The sequence below is a fragment of the Falco naumanni genome, chromosome 6, assembly GCF_017639655.2.
Source record: "Falco naumanni isolate bFalNau1 chromosome 6, bFalNau1.pat, whole genome shotgun sequence".
NCBI lineage: Eukaryota > Metazoa > Chordata > Aves > Falconiformes > Falconidae > Falco > Falco naumanni.
In genome coordinates, this window is record NC_054059.1 from 74,449,749 (window position 1) to 74,468,944 (window position 19,196).

General features: G+C 45.6%; 1 protein-coding gene across 3 annotated transcripts in view; it reads right to left on the reverse strand.

Moving 5' to 3' along the window:
* The window catches only part of ASXL2 (ASXL transcriptional regulator 2), a 136,554-nt gene that overhangs the window by 49,068 nt on the left and 68,290 nt on the right, over window positions 1–19,196 (reverse strand). The window contains exon 1 of one of the 3 annotated variants that reach the window (XM_040597165.1): window positions 12,104–12,295. The exons of the other annotated variants lie outside the window; for them this stretch is intronic. Within the exon in view, the coding sequence (XP_040453099.1) occupies window positions 12,104–12,140 (37 nt within the window). The 5' untranslated portion in view covers window positions 12,141–12,295. Of the gene's footprint in view, window positions 1–12,103; window positions 12,296–19,196 lie in introns of those variants that run through there. 3 annotated transcript variants of the gene reach the window in all.

Here is a 19,196-nt window from a genome sequence, read left to right on the forward strand (position 1 = left end):
GTGGAGAAACCTGTCCCAAACTCATAAACAATCACAGCACCACAGAGCAGTCAGGCTGGGAAGGGACCCCTGGGACCACCCAGCCCACCCTGCTCAAGCAGGCTCTCCTACAGCAGCTGCGCAGGATTATGTCCAGGCGGGCTCTGGACGTCCCCAGAGAAGGAGACTGCACAGCCTCTCTGGGCAGCCTGTCCCCGTGCTCCGGCACCCTCAAGGGAAAGAAGTTTTTCCTGCTCTCCCCACGGAGCTCCCTGTGCTGCAGTTTGTGCCCGTTGCCCCTTGTCCTGTCGCTGGGTACCGCTGACAAGAGCCCGGCCCCGGCCCCCTGACACTGGCCCTTAAGGTACCTGTGTGCATCGCTCAGGTCCCCTCTCAGCCTTCTCCTGCCCAGGCTGAACAGCCCCAGCTCCCGCAGCCTTTCCTCACCAGGGAGATGCTCCAGCCCCTCATCAGCTTGGTCACCTCCGCTGGCCCCTCCCCAGCAGCTCCCAGTCTCTCTGGAACTGGGGAGCCCAGCACTGGACCCAGAGCTCCAGATGGGCCTCACCAGGGCAGAGCAGAGGGGGAGGACCACCTCCCTCGACCTGCTGGCCACGTTCCTCCCAATGCACCCCAGGATCCCACTGGCCCCTTGGCCACCAGGGCAGACTGCTGGCCCATGGGCAACTTGCTGCCCACCAGCACTGCCAGGTCCTTCTCCGCAGAGCTGCTCCCCAGCAGGTCAGCCCCAGCCTGTGCTGGTGTGTGGGGCTGTTCCTCCCCAGGGGCAGGACCTTACACTTGCCTTTGATGGACTTCATGAGGTCCCTCTCCACCCAACTCTCCAGCCTGCCCAGGTCTCCCTGAATGGCAGCACAGCCTTCTGGTCTATCAACCACTCCACCATACAACACCTGTTCTACTTTGTAAGACCAAAAAATAGAAACATAGGATGTGAATAATAGTACTAATGAAGAAAAGTTACCCCGGCTTGGTGGAAGTACCATTTTCTTCACAGCCACCCGTCTGATGACCAAAGGCAGCTGGGTGACTCCTGCTGTGAAGTTGGTACGAAGAGGGATCACAGAGAAACACATGCACTCATATCAAAGGCTGACGATGGCCTTGAAACGAAGAGTGAGGAGGATGCATTGCCCCACGAGGAAAAGAAAAATCTTATGTGAATGGTTTTATACGATGATATGAAGTGGGGTGACTGTCTATGTTAAAGCAAGGGAAGACAGGAAAATCTTCCTCTGAGCATACCAGTGTAAGAATTATTTTGAAAAAGGCCAATATTTCATGATCTCACACCAGAAAACCTTCTACCACTGAAATTCAGCTACTAAAGCTGACAGTTTTGATGTGACCGATACCTAACTAACTGTGTTCACTTTCCTGGTATCCCTCTGTTACTCAAGACTGAACATAGCACCTACTTCAAGGAGCCTCCAAAATGACCCCTGTCATTCCTTGCAGGTATTCTCTTTCTCTGGATTTCAGCTGATGTGCAGTAGCTAGAGAACAGGTGTCATTTCATTAGGTAGCTCCTTGAGTTACAAGTCTTTTAGGAGGAAAATTTACAACAGACATCGAGTTGAGTAACCGCAGGTCAGGCAGGGCACGAACCTTGCTGTACCAGCACCTCCTGCTGTCACATGAGGGCAGAAGCAGCAGCGCATCTCTTCTCCCTCACTTTCCAGGCACTGCAACCAAAAAAGGATCATGAAAGGTATTTCTGTATCCCACGTGTGAAGAAGGAGAGAGATTAATTGTGCAACAGTAAGCCCAGTCAGCAGGTTCACTCCAGCTGTTGTGGCCTGTGAGAGGAAACCTCTGGTGCACAAGCATTTGGCAGCTCTACAGAGATAGTCGCTCACAACCTGGCATCCTGCATGCACAAGATACAGGCTTCAGTAGAACTACTTGATACATGCTCAAAAGAAAGGATGGGAATTTAAGCATAGCATCTATAAGGCTTGGTGAGAGCAGAAACTGAAGCAGATCTACCGAAAAGCACCAGGCAGCACAACCAGCACTCATCCTTCTAAAACGTTCACCTTGCACCACAGTTCTACAGATTGGCTCAGCAACAGCAACACCAAGAGAAAATAGGGAAACCCCTTCCCCCGTACAAACTGTACCGGTGCATTTGCATATATTAGTCACCGCATTCCTAGGAATGCGCTGTTTTAAGAAAGATACAACTGAAATTGCAGTGCACACACACAAAAGGCATCGATGCACTTGCTGTTGAGTACCTTTTCAAGCAGTACCACATCCCTGAAGAGTTTGTCAGAACCCAAAGCTTTACCTCACAGTATCAAGCATGAGATGCCCACAGAAGTCAAGGGAACTTCTGCTGACGTCATGACTGGTATAATTATATTTTTAATAACAATTTAAGAGAACGCAATCACTGTAACTCATTCCGTATGCAAGTATTTCCTCTGAAGAAGTAACAGACCTGGAACTGAAATACACCCTGTACAATTTTGCTCCTTGTAAAGCAACCTCCTTTGGGCAGCATGTGGTTGTAAAAAGCTAGTGAAGATTCTTCTTATGGTTCTTTACAGAATCCTTCAGTAAAATAGTTTCTTTTCCGATTATTACTTGGGACTGCCTACTACTAATACCACAGCATACTGAAGACATATTGTTCTGGCTCAGCAGCACACGTATCTGGAGCACAGCAAGTTCAAAGTACACAAGCAAATGAACAGATCTAAGGGTTTGTTGTCATCAAAAGGAGGTCTTACACCTTCCACCTCAGACAAGCAGCCCCATCCCTTCCCTCAGACTGTCCCAGGACACATCAGGTCCCTCCATGAGCTGATTCAAACTGCTAATCTGGTCCAAGGGTGCTAGTGTTTTTTATGTGTAGGTTCGCTTTCATAGTGCTACAAGGAGTGCTGGCTCCCAGCAGGGTCCCTGTGGCTGCCCAGGTCTACCCAGGGTCAGTAAAGAGAGGGCATGGACCAGAGTCTGGGCAGAAAGAGGCTTCTGAGCAGCTCAGCTAAACACCAGCATCTCTTTACAGCAGACATTTAGAAGGCAAAGTAAGTAGGACCGTATGCTTCAGATGCTTTGTTTTGGGGTAACAGGACACATTTTTAGGTTGCTGACTCAAACACAGAACAGATTAGAGGTGGCCAAACATGAACCGTATAGAAAGCTAACATGAAGATGTGTCATGTTTCTTTGAACTCCCCACTGGGCTCCTGCAGCACCTATCACCTCAGTGTGACTGCATTGGGGGCAGCACAGCTGCTCTCCTCCCCCACTCCGAAGAGCTACTTACAACTAACTCATTAGCTCTCAGGTCTCTTTGATCATGGTTACTGCAGCTTGTCTCTGCCAATATACCTTTTAATAAAAGAAAATAAGTACTTTAAAAATCCTGTATCCTGATTATGGAGGTTCTTCAACCCAGCTGCACAACCTGGAACCTGGAAAGGTTTGCACACCAGTCTCCCAGCTACCACCTCACCTATGCCTGCAAGGTGTCTCACCCAATAATCCACTTAACAAGGGTTTGTTGCCAAGATACACACACCTAAAAACAAGCCTCCAAGTGCCCGCAAGAGGATTATTTGATTATTGCATTTCATGAGCACATGAGTGATAAGCAGTTACACCTGTGTGTTTACTGCTGAGAGGGCATTAGCACAAGTGTTTAATTTTTTGGATAACCACCGATTACCCACTACACTGAAGCTTTTTGATTTTCACCCCATGAAGCAGTATTTTTCTTCACTGGTGAAACCACAAGGTTGACCTGGAAACAGTTGATTTAGACAATTTCAGAATTCTCCAATTAACTTCTGTGCAGAGAAACTGATGAAGATAGTACATTGTCAATGATCACATCTCACACCAGCTCTAGGGTACTTAACTGAGATATAGGCCTGTGGCTCTGAGCCCTAAACTAGGGGTCAAAGTATAGCCAGTACAGATTAACTTAAACCATTTCCTTGTATTCCCTTCTCTGCTTTTACCTACTGCTTACTACCTACTCATGTCACACTTAGGTGACATGACTCGGGGCAGGAATCCTGCATATAGCATCCAGCAGCCGTGCTTAAACAGCGTTGTAGCATGTCCAGCTAAGGGGTTGCTGTCAGAGAGCAGGAAACTTGGATTAGAATCAATTTCTGAGTTTCTAGAGACCACTGCCCCCCCCCCCCCCCAAAAAAAAAAAAAAAAAAAGAAAAAAGAAGCTATTGCAGCTCACACAGTTGTTTGTGATTAACTCTTCCTGATTCACTCCATATGGGAATGATCGCTCGGGAACAGCAAAATTCACATGTGGAATTAATTGTCAACAGCACTTCCAACTGACACCCCAAACTAATTTTCATTAATTTGCAAACGTACATTAAAAATAGCTGAGAAACATTAAATCTTGTCAGCTGCAACCCAAGAGTGCACTGGGCCTATCGGCAGCTGGAGAGGAGGCTGCAGTGCAGCCACCCAATGCTGCTGCAGAGGGGCCAGCCAAAGCAGCAAGTCCCACATTCGGACAATGGATTCCACAACTCTGAACTTGAAAACAAAGGAAGAGCCAAGCTGAGATACTTACATTTCTGGCGAAAAAACGAGCAGCGTTTAAAAACTTGCCTCTCTGTTGGTGCCAAGACTGCGCTCCCTGTTCCTGTTGTTCTGACCTGTGCCCTCACCCATTGCTGCGAACCGGCTAAACCCAGAGTCTCAGACGCTCAGAAATGCAGGCACAATGTTGTGAAAACAAAAAATTGTTGCGTTTGGAGTTTTTTTCAGCAAGAAACTACGCAGTCAAATTTGAAGTCCTGGGCTGAGGCACCGCCATGGCAGTGTATTACGCTGGTAACACAGGGCTTTTAAGTGGACCAAAAAAAGAAATCAATTTCCCTACACTTTATTCTCAGCAGAAGTTGAAGAGATCCTGCTGATGTTAGAAGACACTCCCCCTGTCCCAGACAGACAGACAATCAAGCCCCAAAATTGAAGTCTGGCAAGTGAAAAAGGTCTTTAAGAGAAGATTGCTGGGCAGCCTTAGCTACAGGCACTCCCACTTCCATTGCCTCCCAACAGCACTGAGGAGAACTCGCTGCCTGCAGAAGAACGGGAATGAATATGTCCCTGCGCCCCTCTGACTGCCACCAGCACTGCTAGGACAATCGCAAGGAGGGCAGGGAAGAGAGGCAGGGAAAGCATCCTCATCACACACAGCCTCACACTTACTGAGATCTTCTTACTCTGAGTTACCAGCTGCTTCTGAATCAACATGGTAACCAGCTCGGAAAATACCAGCCTCCATCTATAATATATGGAAAGAAACTGTAAAGTCTTAAAGACATGAGCTCATGCAGCATTATGCAACCACCAGCAAAAGCTTTAATGCTTCTAAAACTCAGCAAATTACTCTGCACCATATTTTGAGGGGAAAAGAACTAACTGGTGGACTAGAAGATGACAAGCTACTGAGGGCACAGGGAGCATGGCCATATGTTGTCAGTACGGACAGTCTGAAGCACTAATGCATGTACTTCATTTTATAAGGTTTAATTTCCCACAAGTGATGAAAACATGAGCAAATCTGACTGCTAAGAGAAACGCTGCCAAGAAACTGCAACTGAAAACTGCAGGTCGTTACAGAGACATTCGTTAGCCCATCAGTGAGACACAGGCAATTGCATTACCCATCAGAAATACAGAATAGGAAAATATTTTTAGAGGAGAAGTGAAGAGAGCAATTAAAACAAAAAACCATATTATATATTGCTATGAGTCCTTCAGAGTTGAAGATGACTGCCAAGCTGGTAGTAATCACCATGAGTTAGAACTTCGCTAGTATTGATGCTAAAAATACCAAGTGGCAGTTATGTGGCTAAAAATGATTTGACAAGCAAAGTGCAGGAGAAATACCAGCTCCTCTGCGGCAAGCACGGGCATTGCGACCTAGCCAGGGCTTTCAGAATGTATGTTATCCACCTCTTAAAAACTAAATTTCAATAAGGCTAAAAACATTTTTATCCTCTATCGGTAAAACAAGATGGTTTGGGTCACTCAAGGCAAACACTGTACAATACCCATCAATGGTTATGAAAATACCTTACATCCCTACACATAAATAGTGTGTATGTGTGTGTGTATATACAGCTATATATATATTTTCTACATAGTGCTCCTACTTTACATAATGGTTGGCCAAGAAATTCAACCAAATTCAGCGCGCTTATGACAAACACCATAACATGGCCAAGTCCCATTAGAGACGCACAATTTGCATGGAGCTGGCGCTGCTACCGAAGCTTGACATGCTAGCGGCAGCACGCTTCCCAGTTGTAAAGCCTAGCTGAAACTAACACTCTCAGCTGCCTAAAATACACCTCAGGCTGTGTAAATAATCAGAGCTCTCAAAGAGCTAGATTCTGCCTCAAACACAAGACAGTCAATTACTCGCGTCAACAAACAGATTGACAGGCACAAGCAGTTCTATTGCAGGAGATGGTTCATCTCTTTGAAAGCCTGACCTGGTCCTCTAATCAATAACACACAGTTTAACCTGGTTTCTCGCCAGCATTTCTGAGTTGCACAGTGACGCATCTCCCTAGCATGTCTCTCTGGAAGCTTTCTCTTTTTAAATGGTTTCTAAAGCACCCAACTGGCGCTTACTGCATGTCCTAGGTGCTCCTCACAGGACCTGTTCAGCAGCCAGATATTACACGTGTAGAGTAAAAACGTATCTGACAGCAAAGAACATCAGAACATTGTCAAGATATCCAGGTATCGTATTCATAAATTGTGTGGAAAAATAAGCAAATGGTGAGATGGCAGTTTCCTGATGATACCAAGTTATTCAGGGAAAAACACATGGGCTGACAGACAACTGGTAGGAGAGAGAACAGTGACCACACAGCAATATAACCTTAGTACTACAATAAACACTTGTACAAATGCCTCAGGCCAACAGTTGTCATAGAATCACAGAGTGGTTTGGGTGGAAAGGGACCTTCACGATCACCTAGACCCAACCCTTAAAGCAAGCAGAATGACTGGAATTACCAGGAAAGAAATACAGAACAGAAACAAAACATACATGCGCCTACTCCTTGAAGACTGTATGCCATTTTCATACTGGCTCTAAATACATCGAGGTGAGCTAGAAAAGCCCAACAAGGATGGAATGGCCCTTAAATGTGCAACAAGAAAGGTCATTCAGCCTGAGAGAGATAACTGACAAGTGATACCACAAGGGTCCTAAATCCTCAGTGGCGTGGTAAAGCTAACAGAGCAACAGTTCAGACTCAAATAAAAGAGCCGGGGAGCATGAAATGAATTTAGAAGACACTAGGTTTTAAAAAACAGACCAAGCGAAATGAGATACTTCTTTGCACAGGATGTCAAGCAGAGGAAATACTGTAGGGCAGTGCAAATGCTAAAACTGTATAACAGCTCAAAGGAGGACCGGACCAACTCACGGACACGCATCAAGTGAAAGGCAGCCTCTTTACGCTCAAAGTCCCTGAGCCACAGACCAACGGATGATGTGAAACCATGTCTGTCATGTTCTTTTGCTCTTCTTGTACCTCCTCTCTGGGTTACTGCTGTTCAATGCTTGAAACAGCCTACCAGGCTATTCAGGCCTGTGATCAGACTTGCTATTGCCATTCTTGAGCACACCAAGCTTCAGCGACCATAACAGACCGAGCTGAAGTCTTCATTCCTAAGATCTTGAGCTGTCAAGATTGCCAGTGCTGAGGATCATAATTTCTGTCTCCAAAGAAAACCCAAACCCAACCCATCCTAGCAAGGTTTCCTCTGCATGCAGACATGGAAGATGCATGACCTCAGCATCACAGTACACATAATTCAAAAAAATCCCGGTCCTGATTCAATACTGAACAATTTTAAGAGTCAAGGGAATAAGGAAAGAATAGATGTAGAGAGGTTCAAGGAGGGTTCTGTCATGCCAGTGAAACTAGATATTCACGCTTTACTCAGAAATGACTTCCCATGCAAAGAGATCAAACATCCCCTGAGCATGCATTTTCCTTTAAAGAATGAAGTGGTTCCTCTGCTGGCAGGACCAGCACCAAGGTGCCAACCACACAAGTGCCATGGGCTGGGAGGCCAGGAGCTCTTCAGCCCACCACCCTCCAAGCAGGAATCCAAGGGAGTGGCCCCCAAGCCTCTCTGATGACCTGACAGTGAAGGGCACATCTGCTGTACACTGATGCCTAGCTCCCCGGCCACTTTCCACAGATCCATAGAAACAGCCAGGTTGGCAGGGACCTTGAAAGACCATCCAATCCAACCTTTCATGCGAAAGGCTGCCCAAATGAGATTATCTAACACCTTGTCCAATCCCATCTTGAAAGCCTCCAGTGATGGGGACTCCACCACATTCCCGGGAAGGTTGCTGCAGTGAACGATTGCTCTTACTGTAAAACATTTCTAATGTCAAGGTGAAGCCTCTCCCAGTGCAACTTGTACCCACTGCCCCTTGTCTTCTCCATGTGGCTCCTTGTGAAGAGAAGTTTGTATTCCCTTTCTCCTAGAACACAGAGTTTAGAGGAGTGGCAAGTCACAACCCTTCTTCTAGAAAGGAATGGCAGCCAGCATATTTGAGGGTAAAAATTCAACATGATGTGGTACGTGAGGCTGAAAATCAAAGCCGCTAAGATTTTGTTCAACATGGAATGACAGAATGAACTGCAAAAATCTCAAAGACAAGCCAGAGAAGCTGAAGCAATGAAGGAAAACAAGAAAACCCAGGTGAGAAAGCTCGTGCACAAAGCAGCCCCTGCCCTCAGACAGGGCTGCACATGCATCACTTCAGGCACCCCTGTACCCCTGGTGACAGAAGGTGGGATGTGAGCCTGTCTTCTGCAGGTACCACATGGCAAAGCCTCCCCTGCTCTGCGTAAAAGCTTGTATAATCAACTTCTGTACGTCCTGACAGGCTGTCACCGAGAAGAGACTTTATTGCTTTGAACAAGAGCTTTTCTATTGCTTTGGGGCTCCTGAGGTTGGCATGGGCTGCCCCTCCAAAGCCTGTCAGTGTCCATCTCCTATCAGCTGGAGATCTACTGAGCACAGAGAAATGCCTGGACGTGTTCCTGCCCCATCCCTCATCGTAGAGCCTGCTGTCAGGCTTGGCAGCGAAGATAATTCTAATTGTAATGTAGTAGAGCTGGAAGGCCTGGTCTGAATTAAATAGAACAATATTGATACTCACAACTCTACAAGTGCGCATGCACCGGATTTTCCTAAGCCTCTAGCGCAGAGAAGCACCTGAGAAAGCTGCTGAATGCAATCAAAATGCATTAGGACAGCAAAGCTCAGGACCAAGACAGAAGTGGTTTAACTGCTTCTCTGCTTGCTCTGCGCAGCTGCAGCCACACACAACAGCTTTCAGTTCCTCTTTGCTTCAAACACCAGCGCTTTGACCAAATCCTTCCAGTTCATCATGTCTCCAGAGCAAGTGAATGTCCCCAGGGGCATGGGGGACCACCACTCTAAGGACCACACATGTTCCCCAGCTACTGCACGCAAGTGGCCACACGCCTGCAGGGCTCGATGGAACCGCAGGGCTGATGCTGCCCTCCCAAATGGGCACTTTTGGGGGCCAAACAGCACCTGCCTGGGGGGATAAGAATCCCTGAGAAAACCATGTTTTTCTGAAAAATGCTTGCCAGATCAAACGGCTGCCCACTCTTCAGCTTTCTGCAAAGCAAATTAGGGACTTGGAGATCACATTTCCCCATGGAAGCATTTTGGGGCCATATAGCCCCTTAGAAATACTGTGTTTATGGGAATAACCACCCCAAAACAGCTACCCTCCCCATATCGGTCAGGGACGCAAGGCAGGAGTGATGCCCAAGGCTTCTCCAGTTCATGCAAACAGCACTATGCTGCCAATGGCTCCCAACAACACAACAGTACCTACTGGCTTCCTTATGGAAGAGACTGGGAGCTGGGACACGCTCTGCAGTGAGGGAACGCAGGTGGTGGGCAGCAGGCTGACATGTAAAACAGGCTTTGTGCACAGTTTAGTCAAGGCAAGACCGTAAGCTAAGAGTTTGTTAAAGTGCTGGGAAAGGACGGCAAAAGTTCACTCAGTAAAAGCACAGACTGAAGGTGTCCTGCAGCAAATGGATCTGTCACTTCAGTAAGCCTTAGGATTTTTAGTTGCTGCAAAAAACCTCCTACTGTAAATTTTAAGCTTACAACCCACTTTTCTACATGCCTAAAATGCCTACCAAATGCAGAACCACATTTAAGTGCCCGTGCCCACAGCCTAACGACTGCTCCTCACACAACTTAAGCAATACGGTGCTTGCTGTGAAGTCTTAATGGAAATACAACTGCCTAACTGCTAGAGAGTAAGCCCTCGCAGGCTGTATAGCCCGTTGTGAAAAATTACAGTTCACTCAAAATCTGGATACTATGATACACTAGCCTAAACAGAAGATAGCTAACCTAAATAAAGCAAAAAGGAACACTTTTGGCTTCGCATCTGCAGATTCCTTGCTCAATTGCATAATGTGGCACTCGGGAAACAGCTTCCTCATGAGTCACGAGTACAAGCAGGAATTGGCTGTATTTAGAAAAACTGGTATTTCTACCAAATCTTTAGCAGGAAGAAACAAAATGACATAACCCAAACAGAATTCTTTTTTTACATTTTCTTTTTGGCAGCTGTTATGAGCACGCAGCAAAGTGTTTTCTGAGGGCAGTGCTGTGATCAGGCCATGGGTGTTAAGGAAGCCGAGAGCCACCGTCACAGCGAAGCTCTTATAGTAAAAGCAGGTCGTGGTTTCCAGCTGTGAGCTGGTGTCTCAGTGCATCTGGACTCCCAAGGTTTTCCTCTATACCAAAAGATAATGCACAAAATTTCAGGTATAGAGCAGTGTTTTATTTTTTATTTCCGTTTTCCTAAGTATGGGCCATTGCCAGTGAACGTAGCCCAGAAGTTTAATTACTCCAGATATTTTCCTTCATTGTCCTGTCTAAGAAGCTTATGGTGATACCTTATTTTAACCTTATTTAAAACTTCTAGTCTATGCGCAGTAAGTGAAATTTTGCCAAATATAGTTACTTTTCACTTTGAACACTGATCTAGTCCAACGAAATTCCGACCATCTGGGAGCCATGAGGGACCCATCAGTATGTGTCTGCTGTATAAAAATGCAGGGCAAGCTAATTGTTGGCTAAATGGAGAAAGATTATTGATAATCTTGCCTAGTTTATTTCCCCCTTTTCCCTTAAAGATCACTTTACCATCTGTTTGGGGTTTTTTCCCCTCCCTTTCTTCCTTTTTAATACAGCAAACTTAAACTGGGTTTTGCTAGAGGAGAGACCTGTTACTGCAATGGCTCATGCAGAAGGTGTCAGCTATAGAAGCTAAACAAGATCCTGCTCTTTCAGCACGGCTCTGATTCGAAATGGTACACCAGGGACATGGCAGAAATTACAGGAAATTCCAATTTTGACAGCCATTTTCATTGTCAGAAGCCATGAAAGTCTGGGCAGCTCTATATTGGAAACAAATGCCTTTTATTTATTTGTACCAGCTTGCAAAGCCAGGTGTAGGCACTGATCGCGGTTCCACTCCAGTTAACTGAAGCTTTGCAGCTGATCACAGGAACATGACTAAGTTACATGTATTTTATTGCCAGACACCATAAAGACAGACTGTATTAGTAAACTCGAGCCCAGGCACAACCCTAGGTGTACCAGGGAGGTGCACACAATGATACCAAGCAACTATATTACACATTCACAGAGCGCATCACAACAAACTACCTGCAAGTCGTCCTACAGAGTATTAGTGAAACCGTGATAAAAGCATTTGTAACAAGGTATTTACACTTTAAACTTCAGGATGATTTAAACCAGCACAGAACCCAAGGAGTCTTGCCGGTATTCTTTTACAAGTACTGTATCCAGAAAAAGCTTTGTTTTTATCATCCAACTCAAAAGATGACAGCAGAGTAGCTGCTTCACTTCCAGGCTGAAGTAGGGGTGTCTGACTCACCTCTGGTCGGCACAGAGGGGCCCCAGCCAGAAAAGCACCCGCTCCATTCCCCAAAGCGAAAATCTGCCGCGGCTGCCTGCTGAAACAACCGCATCTTACCTTCAAGGGGAATCGCATAAAGCTGCTCCATGAACATCGCTGCTTCCTAAGCTCCACAATCAATGCTGCTCCTGGCTTCCCCCCGCCTTCTGCTCATGCACAGATGTACAGGCAATAATGCATGGGGCTTGTTTTTAAACTTTTCCCCCTGTGCTCCTGATTGGCCCTGTGTAACACCCATGTGTGTCTACAGACACACAAAGGTTTCTATCCTTTCTAAAATCAAAGTGTCAGTTTTGCTGCTGTCAGAGCACTTTATTTTTGTACATATAAGGAAGTGGCTGTTGATGTTATCTGAATACGCTTCCTGTTTTATATGTATATGAGCAAACATAATGTCACGTTAAGCTAAACTGCGGTCTCAAAGAGCTCAAGTTAAAGCCTCTCAGCAAAATAATACACACAGAGCTCATCTGTTTGCTGTCTGCCCCAGTCTGCAGTCACTTCACTGATTTTTATCACAATTCTGTATTCTCACAATAAAACTATCTTCCCTGATCCTTGCAAAAATAGAAAAAGCAGCTGTACCCTGTACTAGCGCTGCTTCCTACCGAGACTCTCGGGATTGCTCAAATTACAAAGGGCTTGGTGCACGCTGACAACCCTATCGCAACCATCACACAGGTGAAAACGTGGCCAGCAGCCAAGCAATGCCACAAGACAATTCTGGCTGAATTTGGGCTATTTTTGAATCTAAGTGACTAGATTATTTTATTTTTTAAATGAGGAAGGAGGCTTTTATGTGTTTCATGTACACACAGACAGTCCAGGAAGCGGCCGTGTAGGAGTGCTGCATTCCAAAGTTGATGCTACACAGCTCAGTGCTGAAGGAATCTTTCTAATTGGAATTTAATGCCTTCCTGGTTCTTTTAAAGAAGAGCAAACAAACACACCAACTGAAAATAAAACTTGGTTTTGAAGTAGAAACTCTTCTACTCTTGTAGAAGCAAGCAGTGGTAAAAAGCATGCAGGCACCTCTGAGGAAAGCTGTCAGCATCAACGTCACGTCGCCTTATCCCCCAAAATCAGAACTGTCCCTGCCAGGAGGCCTGCGAGGCACACAGTCATCCACTTCCACTTTCAAATGTTACTGATTGCAGAACCTGGAGATGAAGCGCAGCTGGAAGTGAGCTGGAGCCGTTTGCACTTTCAGCTTTCATTACCTTTCTCACAGCAACTTTTTGGATATTAAACACACAATTATTTTTTACATATAGCCAGACCATGAAACTGCAGTTTGCTGAAGGAAACCAGAAGGATCCTTCCAGATGCATAAAGTAAATAAAATACTAAAAGTGAAAGAAAATTTTCTTCCCTGTGGGCTTCATGGCACAACTCTTTTTTATATATGTCTCTGAGACTGTCAGCTCAGAGTACAGCTGGTCCGCGCTCTAAGAAACTTAAACTGATAGATGTCTGGTTCCACTTAGTGAAAATTACTGTCCCTAAAATACCAATAAGTTACAGCATGTGACCTAAGAAAGGTACCTTACAATTATTAGAATTCTAAGATGTTTCATGCAAAGAATTTTTGAACCATTTACCATCATAGTACCTTACTTTATCTCATTAAAAGTTTCAGATCATTTAATTTTCATGCAAAGTTGTGCTACAGCCAAGAAACAGAGCTGGGGAGATAAACCAGGTGTCTCAGTAACAGCAAACTGAGAGCTATCATAGCAAAATGAAGTAATGAGACCTAGAACTAGCAAACCCCTATTTGCTGTACATTTATGCCCTGGCACTGATGGATTGGAATGTCTGTAAACAGGTAAGCTTCAGAAGAAGTTCCTCCTGCAGCTGGGGCAGCTGCATCACGCCCCTGCGTGTTCTCATACATCTCACGCTACAGCCTTCTGCTCCGCTGGAGCAGGTACAGTGCCTCTTCTCCCTTCCCAGCCACTGACTGTTGTGAAAAGCAGGGACATAATGATCTTTGTTACCTCTCCAACTACTCCTTTAAGTGCAGATGAAATCAGTTTTAAAGGCTACAATTTAAGAACAGACTGACATCTAGAGCACAAGCCTTATTTCCAGGCCCCCAACCCCCTCCCAGATCGTAGGTGCACCCAACTCTGGACACGTGATTTGACAGCTTGGTGGAAGTATGTGGGTTTCTGTAGCTAGTGACAGAAGACGATACAATCAGCCTCACGTTCAGCCACATTTAATTTCCTAGAATAAATGAGCAGGTTCCCATTTGCTGCTTGATCAGGGATGGCTTTTACAGAGAATCAGTAACAAAGTGCCCTCCCACACTTCAGGTGCCTTCATAGCTCCTCCACTGCATGCCACAGCTGCACCAAGTATTAAACAAGCTTCCTGAGAAAGGAGGAATCAATCTAGATATTAACTTAAACCCATTGCCATTAAGCATCCTCCAGGAACGGACTGTTTCCCTACAGCAGCCTCCCAGCACCAAGCTCCGCTACAAAAGCCTCCAACTTTACCATTAACATGGGAGCCTGGACTCTGCCCATACCCCCCTGCTTCCACAGTCATATCCTGGAAGGGAAAACAGCATCATAAATTTCGAGTTTTTTTGGAAGGTCAGCGTATCTTTTCTTTCTTTAAGGACTTTTCTTGCAAAGAAGTACTTTTTATGTTCTTCACTATGTGTTTTTGAAATCCCTCATGAAATACATGGACTGACACAGACCTGTAACATCCAACAAGTGTCTCATAGCAAGTGGTCAGGATACCATTCATTTAAAATGATCATCAGACATCTGACGGCATTTGTTTATACAAGTGCACCAAATATGCCTAATTCTTTCAGGTTTTGTGCTTTCATTTTAAATCTCTGAAGAAAACCTATGTTGCAGGAAAAAATATAAACATGGGATTAGCATCATAGAATTTTTTGGGTGGGAAGGGACCTTAAAGACCATCCAGTTCCAACCTCCTGCCACAGGCAGGGACCCCTCCCCCCAGCCCAGGCTGCCCCCAGCCCCGTCCAGCCTGGCCTTGAGCCCTGCCAGGGATGGGGCACCCACAGCTGCTCTGGGCAGCCTGGGCCAGCGCCTCGCCATCCTCACAGGGAAGAATTTCTTTGATTAATCTTAATAAAGATTTAGCAGAAGATTTTGCTATTGCTTCTTCTGGAGCATCATTGCTTTTGGAAAGGTGCCTGTCAGACATACTTCTAAGTACTGGCCCTTAATGGGCATGTGAGTGGCAGCAAGCCTACACTATTTAGCTTTAAAACCCCCAACCAAAACAACCGCTATCTCCATGGATACCAAAACGATACACCCATCGCTCATCGACAAGCAGCACTGCAGGAGTCCCCAGGGATCTCTGACAAGCTTGGGAGCCTCTCTGCAAACGGGGTGGCCCCAGTGACCTGGGGACAATCAGAGCGGCACAGCACCACTGCTCACCAGCCTCACCGCTGCAGCCGACAGAGGAAGACGAGAAAGAGGAAAGGGAAAATAACAGACAAAGGAAATACGTGCTGCAAAACAAAAACTCAAGAAGTGACTAGCACAGCAAAAAGCCCTTGGGGAAAGCCCCCGGTGCGGTTGCTCCCTTCCTGCAGCGAATCGCTGACACAGCAGCATCAACAGGGCAAAGGTGGCGGTGGGGGTGCCACTGCCCCCACACAGAGAGGTAACGTACGGCCACGCCACACAAGTCCATTTTCTTATTTTGCCATAAAAGGCTAGATTGTGTTTTAGATGAGAGCAGCTCATTTAGCCAGGATCTATGCAAAGAAACGCATGTACATACTTCTATCCTCCCCACCAGAAAGAAAAATCTCCGTATCCAGGCACACCTGAAGGTCGTCCCAATCCACAAGCACAGATTTCAGTAGGACAGCCTATCATCACTGTCTCCTACAACGCTCTGTAACAGGAAAAGGCTGCTCACCCCACCCCCACCCCCCATAATATAATAGTACAAGGTACTTACAAGTTAAATGTCACTCAATTGTTTTAAAAAACACCCCATATCACAACCTTTTAAAGGGCAAAATACCAGGTAACTTCCTTATGCCATTGAATGTTCTTTTGTGTAATACAGGCCAGAAATTTTTATTCTTGCACAAAGCTTCTGATTTCTAGCTAAACTGAAGTAGTTTGGGGATTTTGGGTTTGCTTTTTTAAGTACAAGACATTCATATGTACAAGGAAAATCCTTCAAAACATCATATACAGTGTCAAAGCAATACTCAACTTCATAAAAAGGAAAACGACACTGAGACATAGCAACAAGTTAAAAAGAAATTTAAAAGAACATCTGAGAGGGTAAAATGCCCACCACTGGCAAAGACATTTAAGTAAACCGTAACAGATTCCTAGAGAAAGAGCTTGTCATGTATCAAATATGACTCAAGATTTAAAAATAAACTTGCCTGGTTTAGGAACAGAGTAAAGGAGTCAACTTGAAGTCTTGCAGAGCTTTACATCCTACAGGTTAACAACTGATTAAATTTAACATGAGGTAGAACCAACTAGGTTTCCCTATGGCAGGGGGTACCAGCGGGGTGTCCAAGGCAGCGTGCTACCACCCACGCCATCCAACATGCGTGATATGCAACCAGTCACAGCTGGCAGGCCTAAGAAGTTATTCTGCATAACAAAAGATTAAACCATATCGCAAAGAACTGCCAAAGGACCTCACAATACCTCACGAAGGGATAGAACTCAGTGAAGATAAAAGGCTATGTAAGAACCAAAGGGAAAAAAAAACTCCGAAACAGCTATTGCTGCTCAGGAAAAGGATGCTAAAGTTAGCACAGATGAAAACAGCAACTAGATGCTCATCAGCAGTCAAAAAAGCAAAGACTTATAAAATACTATGGAAAGGAATAAGGAAAAAAAAAAAAGTTGTTAGAAAATAAAAGACAGAACAGACGTCCTCCTGTGCATTCACAAAACACGTGTTTTGAAGCATACAGGCATTTCCACCCACTGATCTCAAAAAAAGATACAGTATAACTGAAAAAGATTCAGAAAATGAAATAAGGGTAACAACGATCATCTGCTAGTCCCGGCTCTGTCATCCCAAAGCCTTGCGCTAATTCTCCTGCGGCTCTCCTCACAGGTCCTGCTAAATCGCCTCATTTCCCAGTGCTGTGGGAGCTGCTGCGCCCGAGCGCTGGGCACTGCTAGCAGGTGCACAAAGGCTGTACTGCTCTGGAACAAGTCTCCATAAGTTGTTTTCTTTAAAAAGAGCATCCCTATTTTCAACATAGTCACGACTGCACCTTTTAAAAGCAATTCATGTGGCTTAATTAAGAGAAATGTCACAGCTAGATATGAAGTTGGGTTTGCTCTTAAGAAGTGAGGTACATCCTGCTCCACTCCCTACTGACCAAAATGTTTTATTGTCACCTTCTAGATAGTCTTGGTAGTTCCCAAGGGAGGGGGCGAAAAAAAAAAATGTGATGCTGAGAAGAAAAGCAACATGGTATATAGTACTATGCAAACAAACATGCCCTACTGCCCAACATATTTTTCTTGTTGAGGATGGCCTCTGCTGCTTAGCATTAAGATAGAAAAGGGAGGAAAACTGACTGCAAAGAAAAGAGGTTTCGTGTCAGCTCTAATAATATCAGCATTCAAATAAATCCTGTATTCTCTCCCTCTCAGCTGACTTAGCCTCGCTACTTGCAAGAAAAGTAGCAAAATGCTCAGTGCATCACTCAAGCTACACAGAGGAGGGATAAGTCATCACATGCCCCTTGCTCTGCACCTTCCAAAGGGTGCATAACACAGCATCTTGTCTTGGAGAAGGCAGCGTGGAGCACAAACACACAGTTACAGTCACACCGAGCAGAGCAGACAGCTATCTCTCCAGCCTCCCCAAAATTTCAACACTGTGCTTTAGAGGAATGCGCTACATCCGTACATTTGTTAAGAAAAGTTTAAATTTTACCAGGGAATTCTGTCAGTGCGAAACACCTCATGGTTGATTTATGTTCTGAAGCATGAAATTCATGTTGTCGTCTTTGGCAACTGGCCTCTGAGACCTAAATATATCCAGAAACATCACTTTACCTTCTCAGTACGACACGGAGAAGTGTATTTTAACCACCCATTTCTTGATGCTATTGTGAACCAAGACAGATGAAGGTGGAGGCAGAGCTGTGCTGTGGCAGACAACCTCAGTCGGAGCAAGGGTAATGTCCTTCTGGCCACTGGCAACTCCGCCGCAGCACTGAGCACAGCCACTTGGTTTATTTGTTAAAAGACACATTCTGACTTTCAGCAGGCACAAACCACCCGACAACGTGCTCTGACATGGAACATACCCCTGCTTTTGCCCCACCCCCAGTATAAAGGTACATTTCACTTTGGGAGGATTCTCTCCTGCTCGTGAATGACATTCCAGTGTGTCAACCTGCACAAAACCCATGGCGTGTGGCTCCCAAAGATGACTTATTTCTCTTTATCCCTCACCCTGACAGCTGAAACGCAGTGCTCTGGCAGGCAGCGAGATGAGCAGTCCTACCCCCAACGCCTGTGAACAACCAGGCTGCTAAAAACCTGTCTCATAACTCACAACCAGCTCATCTCTGCCAGCAGCAGCAGCAAAGGTGAAAGCTATAGGTGACAGGAGAGCTTAGTGCCTGGGAGGAGAAAACAACAAGGCACTGTATGTACCCCAGCATCTGGCTGTCTCATAAAGATCCACCACAGCTACATGCTCCTGCGTGACTGGAAGAACCAGGTGCACAGACCCAGGGAGATTCGCCTATAGATTCAGTATAAGGCCAGCCAGCTTGCAGGATTTAAGCTGAGTGGTAAATACATGCTTTGATTGTCACTCCTGCTGTACCCTGCCAGTACAGGTGAAACCCAGGCAGCTGAAGGCCCTCCTGAACCCCTCTTAGTCCAGAAGCAGCTCCAAAACTTTATTGCACAGAAAAGCCATCCCTGCTTTAGCAAACAAGCGTGTTGGTTTTTTACAAGTTTCTTAAAGGGAAGCTTAAGGAGAAAGCCATTTCCCCGCACAGACTGGTAACGCTGTGGTGTGACATTAAGCGGTACATTCATTAATTATTAAGAGTTGCTCACACAAAAGAACACAATCCCCGAGGGAGGGCATTTGAACAGAAGGAAAACACTCAGTAACACTACTGACC